At 27.4% G+C, this 10,857-nt stretch overlaps 2 protein-coding genes across 2 annotated transcripts; one reads left to right on the top strand and one right to left on the bottom strand.

Moving 5' to 3' along the window:
- The first annotated feature begins 171 nt into the window (after window positions 1-171).
- Window positions 172-7,659, top strand: LOC144469021 (glycerol-3-phosphate dehydrogenase [NAD(+)], cytoplasmic). The gene is made up of 8 exons (XM_078178872.1): window positions 172-432; window positions 950-1,130; window positions 4,985-5,125; window positions 5,210-5,351; window positions 6,371-6,483; window positions 6,559-6,789; window positions 6,982-7,181; window positions 7,536-7,659. Exons 1-8 carry the CDS (start codon window positions 383-385, stop codon window positions 7,564-7,566), a joined length of 1,089 nt encoding a protein of 362 aa, XP_078034998.1. The 5' UTR covers window positions 172-382; the 3' UTR covers window positions 7,567-7,659.
- A 202-nt stretch (window positions 7,660-7,861) lies between these two features.
- On the bottom strand, window positions 7,862-10,837 carry LOC144469023 (complex III assembly factor LYRM7). The gene is made up of 5 exons (XM_078178873.1): window positions 10,522-10,837; window positions 9,433-9,505; window positions 9,295-9,365; window positions 8,106-8,187; window positions 7,862-8,001 (listed from the first exon to the last, which is right to left on the bottom strand). Exons 1-5 carry the CDS (start codon window positions 10,543-10,545, stop codon window positions 7,886-7,888), a joined length of 366 nt encoding a protein of 121 aa, XP_078034999.1. The 5' UTR covers window positions 10,546-10,837; the 3' UTR covers window positions 7,862-7,885.
- Between the last annotated feature and the right edge of the window lie 20 nt (window positions 10,838-10,857).

Genomic DNA, 10,857 nt, shown 5'->3' with positions numbered 1-10,857 from the left:
TAAAAGAGTTACAATGTTCGGTTGAATTCTGTGAATGCGGTATAAATTTTTAATTCAAGGTTGACGTATTGCATTGAAAACTTTACAATATGTCAAATGTGTTATCAAACTATCGCTAATTTTAACATTCTACCTGGCCACAGTTTGCGATTGCGTTCATGTTGGCCTTGGTCCACAGCAGCATACGCCAGCCGTTAGAAAATAATTTGTGATCGCCGCTAAGGTCAAAGAAGGCTGAAGTTGGTTTGTAAGTTAATCGGTCAGTCAGTCAATCGTACATCGGCGCCCCGAAAATAAGCGGATTGTAATATTCGACTACGTTAAGTGCTTCACCTCCTTACGATTTCGTGACCATTAATTCTGTGATATCAATTCTGTAAAAATGGCTGCTCCAGCGAAGAAAAGAATATGCATTGTTGGAAGTGGCAATTGGTATACATATACATTTTCTTCGAAATATCATAATAATAAAAATATTTTTTTCAAATTCGTTAGAAATAGTTTTCGACGGTGGTCAGGAAAATTTGAAATGTATCTTAATATATGAGAAGTACTATAACAATGAATTCTCCATTAAAAAACTTATTAAATTTAATATGAGAATACCTTCGATTTGACTTAATTAACAAGTTTTATATCACTGCGACTGTTGAAACAGTTTAGCTGAAATAACTAACATTTTTTAAATCCTAAAACTTGGACTCTATTATATTGACTCTGTAATAATGAACTATAACTCTAATTACAATTCGTATTTTTATTAAATGGAGATGCACAAAATAATTCATTCATTATTGTAGTACTTATAAGCTTTAATGAAATAGAATTTTCATACTTTATATTTGAAATAAAATAGTGTAATTTGCAAGAAAAATGCATTCAAGAAGATCATCTTCATGATTACTAATGTTTAAAGGAGTATACACATTAACTTTTATATTATCATTAGGGGTTCAGCCATTGCGAAAATCGTAGGCGCCAATGTTATGAAATATAACAACAAATTCGAAACACGTGTGACAATGTATGTCTATGAAGAAATAGTAAATAGCCAAAAATTGACTGAAATTATAAACACGATGCATGAAAACGTAAAATATTTGCCCGGACACAGGCTACCTGAAAATATTGTGAGTTTTCTCGATTTTATATATTTCTTGAATGGCCGCATATTATTAACAAACTAATAACATTCATTTATATAATATTAACACATATTTCATCGAAGTTTCGGAAAAAGCGATTTATTAAGTTACATATTTTCGAAAAGTAGATATTTCGATTATTTTCAATTATTTTTACGCAAACAAAGAAGAATGTAAATGTTTTTAATGCATTCTACAAGTGCGTATATATTACAAATAATATAAGTCTTCTCGATGGTATAACGAATTAAGTATAATAATAAAAGATAAATATACGACGATAATCGATTTAAGATCACTTGCTAATTATAGAAGTGAACACTGTGAATATTCTGTGAACATAATGTTTCAAGTATTAAACCTAAGAATAATACTTATTATGTATTAAATAACATGATACCAATTTTACGACCAATAAATTACAAATATTTCATATCTAAACTCATACTATATATTTCTTTAGTCGTAATAATGACAACATTGGATTTATTCAAACTTTGCAATATATATGTCCTTTACAATATTTCTCCGGACGAAGAAGTTTATCAAAAAGTTTCTTATTAAAAGATTTCGATAATTTCGGTAACTGTGTAAAAAATCAGAAAGTAGTCGTGTTAACTCGTTTTGTATTTCTAATATTAACCCTTATCATTTTAATCGGCAGTTATACGGACAAATTGAAGCCAGCATTCTATAATTCTTGAACTAATAGGGGTTAACATTACTCTGTCGATCAGAGAAAATATCTTAATCAGATTTATGTCTAGAAGACTCATGGTAAAGTTGATATGTATATATTTTTCGGTAGAGAATGGTATGGTTCTTCAAGCGGAAATGTAAAAACGCCTAGCGATACCAGCATCCATCACGTTCTTTCATTAAATGTTTAATTAGATTCCTTCCTTGTAGGAATTTCAGATACATAATGTATCATTTCTGTAAGCCATTGTTAATACCAATCCGGCTACCATTGCAACTTTGTTTAGCAGTTTTATGACAACAATTTGTGTAGATTGCATTTGTTAATTGTTTCGCGGAATCTTTAAGATTATAAATTTTACGATTCTCGATGCGAAAACAAGAGATACTCCTCAAAATTGGCCAATCAGTAATGTTACAGTATTTGAAGGATTGGAAAGACTGAAACTATAATCCTATAATTTTTACACATTTTTATCCTATATTTTTTAATTAGGAATTTGCACTTGCAATTAGTACAAATTTTCGGTGTAAGTGACCATTATATGGGTCACTAACGCGACGGTTTTGATTCAGGAATTTGTGAGTCACATTTGGCGCATGAATCTGTTTGTTGCAGGCCACAGACCTTACAGTTTATTCCTCTATGAGTAACGATAGACGTATAAACCGTTCGAACACGGTCAAATTCATGCTAACAATAAGCTCGACTAACGTTTAGTTGTTTAATAATATTTTAACATTATTTTTCTCTGAAAAATTATTTTTAGAATTGTAATTATAACTTATCGCATTTTTGAATTGGTACTGAATTCCTGTTACGGATCTGCATTATGCAATAATTATCAACAGTTCCCGGAACTAAAGAAGTGCAAACATAGTAACATCGAATCGGTAGATATGATTCAAAGAGAGATGACTTAAGAAAGAAGAAATTTACCAATAGAAAATATTATTACAAATTATTATACGTTTTGAAAATTTAGAAAATCGAAATAAAAATTTCGGACTGTGTGAATTTCAATAACAATCATACAGAATTTTACGTGGATCATAATAAAAATGATAAAAAGTCTACATGAGTTCACTCTAATCATTTTTATAAAGTGTCACACATTATTAACTGTTAGACTTCAATAGTTTTAATGTTAATAATCTCTTAGATAATGAGAAATAGTGCAAAAGACACAACCATTTAGTTCATTCAATCGAAATAATTATAATTTGCAGAACTGCATTAGAACATAAGTGAATCTCCGACGATACGTTATTCTTCAAAATATTATATCACATCACGTAATGTTGGATTCAACAATCACGATTTACAATCCAAGAATTTGTAAAGCATATATTAGTAAAAACTAGTTTAGTCTCTTCCTCATTCACTCTAAACTAATTTTTGATCGTACTAATTGCAAACGCTAAGTTTTCTATAAAATATAAAAATGGAATTTACATTGTTTTCTTTCACAAGAAAGTAGAATTTTCAGTCGATTAAAACAAAGGATCCATTTTTACAAAGTGGCACCAAACACCATTTAACCCCTTGCACTATGATTCCTTTTTCACTATTATATATATTAATTAGCACTTATTCATCCTTAATAATTTCTCTAGTAGGATCAGACAATTTTTGTTTCTTGTATTGTCTTCATTTACTTTCGTTTCCATATTTTAGTAACAGAAGAAATAAATTTTATCTGGATTTAGAAGAAATTAATAATATTCATATTTAGTAGATCTTAGATGAAATTTTTATTACGAGTCTGACTCATGATTATAGTACAAGGGATTAATATTTTTACCAAAAGGGTTAAAAGCCACCTTCTGAAAATTTTAATTTATACATTTTAATTAAAAAATTATTAAATACATAGAGCATCACATGTTGTACAATGACTTTACATGCACAGACACTTCCGAAATTGGATTTACAGTTTGACTTAATCACAAGATCGAAGTCAAAAATGACACTTATAGAATTGACACTGTTTGTTATCGCAGTGTTGTTATGTTGTCTTCAGCTCCTAAAAGTGATTCTCACGCGCGGTCTTTATATTCTGTCGCCAGACTGATATTACAACGGCTTTAAATCTGCAAGCGTGTCGGCATGATGCATGTGACATCATTCGTCCGCATTTCGCCACATAAATCTATATAATACAACCATTATGCTCTATTTACGATTGATTGAGACAAAGTATTGATAAACTTTTTGTGACATACTTTAAGTTCGAAATATAGCATATTAATACTACTTTAAAAAAAGATGAATGTTGAAAACTTGAAATTATTTTAATTATAATAACAATTTATATATATAGTATTTATAATTATATAAATTGTTATAATGAAAATAATTTCGAGTTTCCAACATTCATCTTTTCTAAAGTAGTATTAATATGCTATATTTCGAACTTAAAGTATATCACAAATATATATATATATTGACATAACTAGTACATCATTATAAAATCTTAAAAAACGTAAATCGTTTCAATATGTATATTATCTTTTTACCTTACATTACTGCACAAGTATCAGAACAGAATTCAAAATTAAGAATGAGAAACTCATTTTGTGGAATATCTTGAAAGTTAATGGAAATATAAAAAATATTATGTAGAAATATTGTTTGCTTTTTGAACAAACAAATTAACATCTTCCAGGATTAAAACAACATTTTAAAATTTTTATAATTGTTAATGATACAGCATATACGGCATAACTTGTAAATGGTAAAACATTTCTTATTGAATATTTGTTGATATTGATTATTAATTTTTAATTGTGCGTATTTTTATGTATGAGTATTTCATGTTTCTATAGATATCCAACATCTACTAATTAAGAATTTACGCTACCTATTAAACACTGATAATATAAAATGCCGATACAAAAGTTTCGTTTCGCAAAAGAAAAAATATTTCATCCATCTATAAGTTTAATTTATATACTAACTTGTAGTTCATTATAATTATAATTATTAGTGTAAACGATAAAAACAATAAATGTTAGAACCAAACATCTCCTCTACTACTATTATTAGTCGAAAATTAAAACGTTGATTTCTATCACGTTCAAGATAAATAAATGTCATTTATTGAATAATCATAATAACAATATTGCATAAATTTCAGGTTGCCGTTCCTGACGTCGTCGAGGCTGCAAAAGACGCAGATATCCTAATATTTGTAATACCCCATCAATTCATACGAACATTGTGTGCAACATTGCTAGACAAAATAAAGCCAACGGCAGTTGGTTTGTCATTAATTAAGGTACGCTGACTTATAGAAACATCATATTAGTTACGAACATTCGAATGATTCCAATGTAATAAACATATTTTAATTTGTACTAAGGGTTTCGATCGAGGAGATGGAACAAACATCGAACTAATCTCTAAAATTATTGAAAAAAATTTGAGAATTCAATGTTATGTTTTAATGGGTGCAAATTTGGCTAATGAAGTGGCCGAGGAAAAATTCTGCGAAACTACCATCGGTAATTAATATGTAGCTAGAATTAAATATTGAATAATCATTTGAAAGATTTCGAGTCACTTTTATATAAATTAATTTTATGCTCGATATTGTACAGACATATAATTTTGTGGATTGTATTTCGTTCCCAATTGTGTCTAACGATAAATGTCTATAAAGTTATATTTGATATATTTATTAGAAACAATAAAAAATCAAAATTTGTTTTTTCGTAAGTACAGTAATACTCGATTTACGGACATGTATATATGTATATATTTGTTGAAGTAGCTATAAATATGTATACTATATACATATACAGTATACAGAATAGTTCACTTGAAACATATCATTTAATGTAAAAGTACAAGAAATGTTCCTGATATTTGAAATATCATTATACGATTTTTAAATCTAAAGATTTTTTAATTATTTTGAGATATATATAATTATAATATTTAAAGTCATTTGAAAGTCACACCATCCGTGTATAATAGGATGGCTTTCATTCACTTTTAATGAAAATTCGTTTAAAAATGTTTTTCGTAGCAACAGCTATTCTTTATTACACGTAATATATTTCTTGATTGCGCCAATAAGGCGGAATAATCTGTTCCTTACTCGCAACAATCCTATTGCTGTACAAGTTGTAGTAACGAAATTAATATTACAGAGATATATACATTGTTTGAATTTTACCGATGTTCGTGTCCCTACTGAAACCTTGTACATATTGGTCTGGGTTTTTTGAATAGCGATTTCTTAATTGAAAAGATGCAAATTCATTTGCATGTGACCTACGTATGCAAAGATCTCAACCTACTGTCACTGTCTTATGTTGCAACCATATAATTACACTATTTCAATATAGATAATAAGTAAAAAATAGATCTAATATGTTTTGTCCTTTTATTAAAGAAACCTTTGTCAATGTTTTAATTCCATAGAAGAAGTTTCGTATTAATAATACCCGATTATTTTAGAGCGATAACAATAAATAAATAAATAATATTGTTATTTATGATATCTGAAATGTTTTAGGCTGCAAGGATAAACGGCTAGCACCATTATTAAGAGACCTCATTCAAACACCCAATTTTAGAGTAGTAGTTGTCGAAGACTGCGAAGCTGTTGAAGTATGCGGAGCATTGAAGGTAAGTTAAAAATTAGTAATATTATTGCAACAACATTTTAATATGTTTACCGATCAACTACGATTTTTATTTCAGAATATCGTGGCTTGCGCAGCTGGTTTCGTAGATGGTATGGGTCTAGGAGATAACACAAAAGCAGCTGTGATCAGATTAGGATTGATGGAGATGATTAAGTTTGTAGACACTTTCTATACTGGTTCAAAGCTATCAACATTCTTTGAAAGTTGTGGTGTAGCAGATTTAATCACTACTTGCTATGGAGGCAGAAATCGCAGAGTGTGCGAGCAATATGTAAAAACTGGCAAAGTACGAGAAACGTTATTTTATATCTATACTTTCGTTTTTTCTTTAATAAATACGAGTACATAGAAAAGTGTTTGTTGATTTTTATTCATTGTAATTCTTAGAATATTTATGATTGAAAAATAAAAACAAATAAAATTAATGAACTTATTTTGTGAACTCTGTTAAACTAAAAATGTGAATATCTTTTTACAGACAATTAAGGCACTTGAAGATGAACTTTTAGGTGGACAGAAATTACAAGGTCCTGCCACAGCTGATGAAGTTCATGGAATGTTAAAAGGTCGCAATTTAACAGAGAAATTCCCCTTATTTACTGCCGTACACCGTATCTGTACAGATCAAATAAGACCTGCAGATTTACTTGACCAAATTCGTAATCATCCTGAGCATGTGTAAGTATATCATTCATTTTGTTTGAAATTAAACATCCTCCGATTAACATAAAATGATTAACATCATCTTAGGTTTGCACCAAGAACATTATACATGTACTAACCACTACTCCTGTATTATAAGTTGAAGCGACATTGAAACTGTTACAATGACTAAAAAAATCCCAAATATATCGGGACAAAATGTCTCATTAACTTGAGATATTCTTATATCCATATATTAATGAAGCATCAGTAACACAAGTCACATCAGAAACCAAAAGTGTAAGTTACAACTACATTTTCAGGAATCTCACTTTACTTCTTAAATGATAATGTTATAACAATATATTCAAATATCTATGCGTTTTTCAGGATGAAAGTAGAAGGTGCTGAGGAATCATAAATGAGCGTTCAAGATCGCTTAATATGCAACTATTTTCATATTACCTCCAATGTTAGAAATATTACATATATTTGATTACAAATAAAATCAATCAAATTAATATTACCGATTCAAATAAACTCGTATTAAAATATCAGTAATTCTTGTAACAGTACAACAGTCTTTATGACTATAAATGTATAATTGTACTATAAAATACTTAATAAAATGTTATGTATGAGTCGCACGTTAATTTTTAATTCCTAAGAAATGTTTTGCGTCAAACATAAAATAATCTCTCACAGCTTGTAACAATTAATCATTAAGTAATATTTAACTATTATTTTGACTTATCCTCCACATCTTTTTTTAAATTACATTTACCACTAGGAGGCTGTTCATCAGAGTCCTTATAAGGTACATTGTCCACCAGTTTCTCTGGTGTGATTCGAAGTGCTGAAATTGTATTATATATTTAGTAATTAAATTAAATTGTAAAATTCATTATAAAATATTAATAGTTCACATTATATAAAATATTGTTATTTAAAAATAATTACCAAATACTCCTGGCTTTTTCTCAACTGCCTGTATTATAGTTGTCCGCACTTCATGTTCCACTTGTTGGGCTAATTTGTTCAACTAAAATAATATTCATGTTACATTATTTAATGTATGAATGTGAATAATTTCGAATAATTAAAAACGAAAAGGATCAAATTTAAATACATTAGTAATAGATGATTATTACACTTATAATAATCATCTATTATTATATATTATATATTGCTAAATTTTTATCAAAGTTTACTTCATGAAATATAAAGCAATCTATTGCTTTATATAAAACATAAAACATATAATTAATATTATATAAATATTATATTGTATAATATTAATATTATACAAATATAAAACATATGTTTTGTCTTTTTTAAATAAAATCATCTTAAACGTAAATATATCATTTTCTTATGTTACTGTTAGTTTCAATTTTTTTCACAGCATTTATTCTTCATTACTTAACACTTTAAACGCATTTTTTAATCCATTGTTCTTATACAATGTGTTAAATAACTAAAAAACAAATCAGTCCAACGATTTAATATCTTGCACAGATATAAGTAAATGTTTTTGCATAAAACTTAAGAAAATAATTCATTTCAACAATTTCACACCTGTTTTTATGAATGTAAAATAAAAACACGATTGTATATGCTTTGCTTTTTAATTGAAAATTAAGAAACATTTTACTTTTTAATTATAAATAATAATATGGAGTAATTATACAAAACTAATATTTCTTCTTTCTAGATACGTGCAGTAATACACATTGAGAGTTTAAGAAAAACAACTCTAATTTTATCAAACTCAATGAGGCATACCTTTTTGCATAATTATAATTTGAAGACATTAGGATCATGTCTTGAATATTCCTTGTGTCATCTAACAAATCTCTATCAGAAAACTTTTACAATATTACCTTTTAAAAATACATAACAGCTAGAAATTTATGATCACTCAATAGTACAGCTATCTCTCCTGACTTAAATCTGAAGGCATTTGTTTATACTTACATTACACATAAAAATCAAATTTGTATTCACATAAGTGTTCAGAAATATAACAATTGTTATAAGTATAAAAAATATACAAGTAGAGTTTATTGAAATAGCATTTATTTTTAATCACACATCATCTAAAACCTACAGAAATATTAATGAAATGAAATTATTAAATAAATTTTACCTCTTCAATAGCTGCTTTGTTTGCAATATTCTTATTTTTCTTATATTCCTCATTTATCTTGTTCCTTAGATCTAAATGATATATATTAAAATATTGCTAATCTTAATTAATTCTAAAAATTCATCATCTGCAACTTACTTGTTAATGCATATTCATCTCCCTCAAAAGTTTTCATTCGGGTGCGATGAAGTTTTTTAAATGTTTCTAGAACCTAAACAAAGTAAACATCATACATTTAGAATGTTCAATATAATTAAAGTAGTGATAGAAATAATAAAAATTAATAAATTTCGTTTTCTAATCTTTATAAGTGAAAACAATTTCAAAAGCTCATAAAGATCTTAAATATATATATTATGCATCACTTTATGTACAGAAATATCAATATATGGAAATCATAACATTTTTAAATAACATAATTTATGTGGATTAATCTAACAGATACAATAATTTGGTAGCTATGTTTAATTTAGCTCCTTGAGTTAAAATAAAAATTCAGAAAATGTATAAAGGAAAAATCTGGAAGATAAAGATTATAAAATGTTCTGATAATACTATAAAGACTATACAGACATCCTTATCTTCCAGATTTTTCCTTTATACATTTTTTGAATTTTTATTTTAACTCAAGGAATCTTTACATAGCTACCAAATTATTGTTACCAAAGATATAGCTACCAAATAGTTAAAGATTATAAAATGTTCTAATGATACTATGAAGACTATACAGACTTGCTTAACAATTTACTAAACATGAACAAATTTAATAATGTAAAAATTGTTTTGTACCCGAAGTTTCTAATCAATTGCAGAGGGTTTATATTTCTTATTATACTCCTTACCTTCCATATATTTAATAATAAAATTTTGTTAATCGATTGTTATGATTATTAAAATCTTGCTATATAACAATTGAAAAGGCTGCTACTTTTCGTTTAAAGAAGAAATAAAACATTTTTTAAAATAATAATTTTGTACTACTGAAAAAGTTAAAATTAATTGTTATCTATTGTATTATTTGTACTAAACACATCTATTCAATATTTCTTCAATAAAGATACATAAAATACACAATGGTCTAAAAGTAAATTTTATTATAATATAGCATCATTGTTTGATATTATTATTTATAAACAATGTATTTTTGATATGGATAAAGCACCAAGAATTTAATAAGTTTTAGTCAACAAATTATCAGCAGATATAATATAAAATTATAGTACTAACTTGTCGACGAAGGCTGTCTCCCATTATTTTCTTTCTTCAGAATCTGACAACACGATTTATTTATTTAATACACATTTGAGTTATAAAAAGTTTATAACAACTGTAACCATTATTAGTTTCTACGTTCCTACTTGTTCCTATTGGTGTATATATGTACATATTACAAGGTATGTAGTAACACGTAGTGTGATATAATCATAGGCATAGTGATGTATGTACAGTATATAATCCCTACGAACAAGAACCTTGACTGGGGAGTAGCCGAATTCTTATTCGAAGGGAAGGACCAGAAGCTGTTTTGTTATAATTGGCTGACGATTCATGACTGAACAGTGC

This window comes from Augochlora pura, chromosome 4, assembly GCF_028453695.1.
Source record: "Augochlora pura isolate Apur16 chromosome 4, APUR_v2.2.1, whole genome shotgun sequence".
In the NCBI taxonomy this organism is placed as follows: domain Eukaryota; kingdom Metazoa; phylum Arthropoda; class Insecta; order Hymenoptera; family Halictidae; genus Augochlora; species Augochlora pura.
The sequence above is the reverse complement of the archived record's forward strand: the minus strand, read 5'-3'. Positions and strand labels throughout refer to the sequence as shown.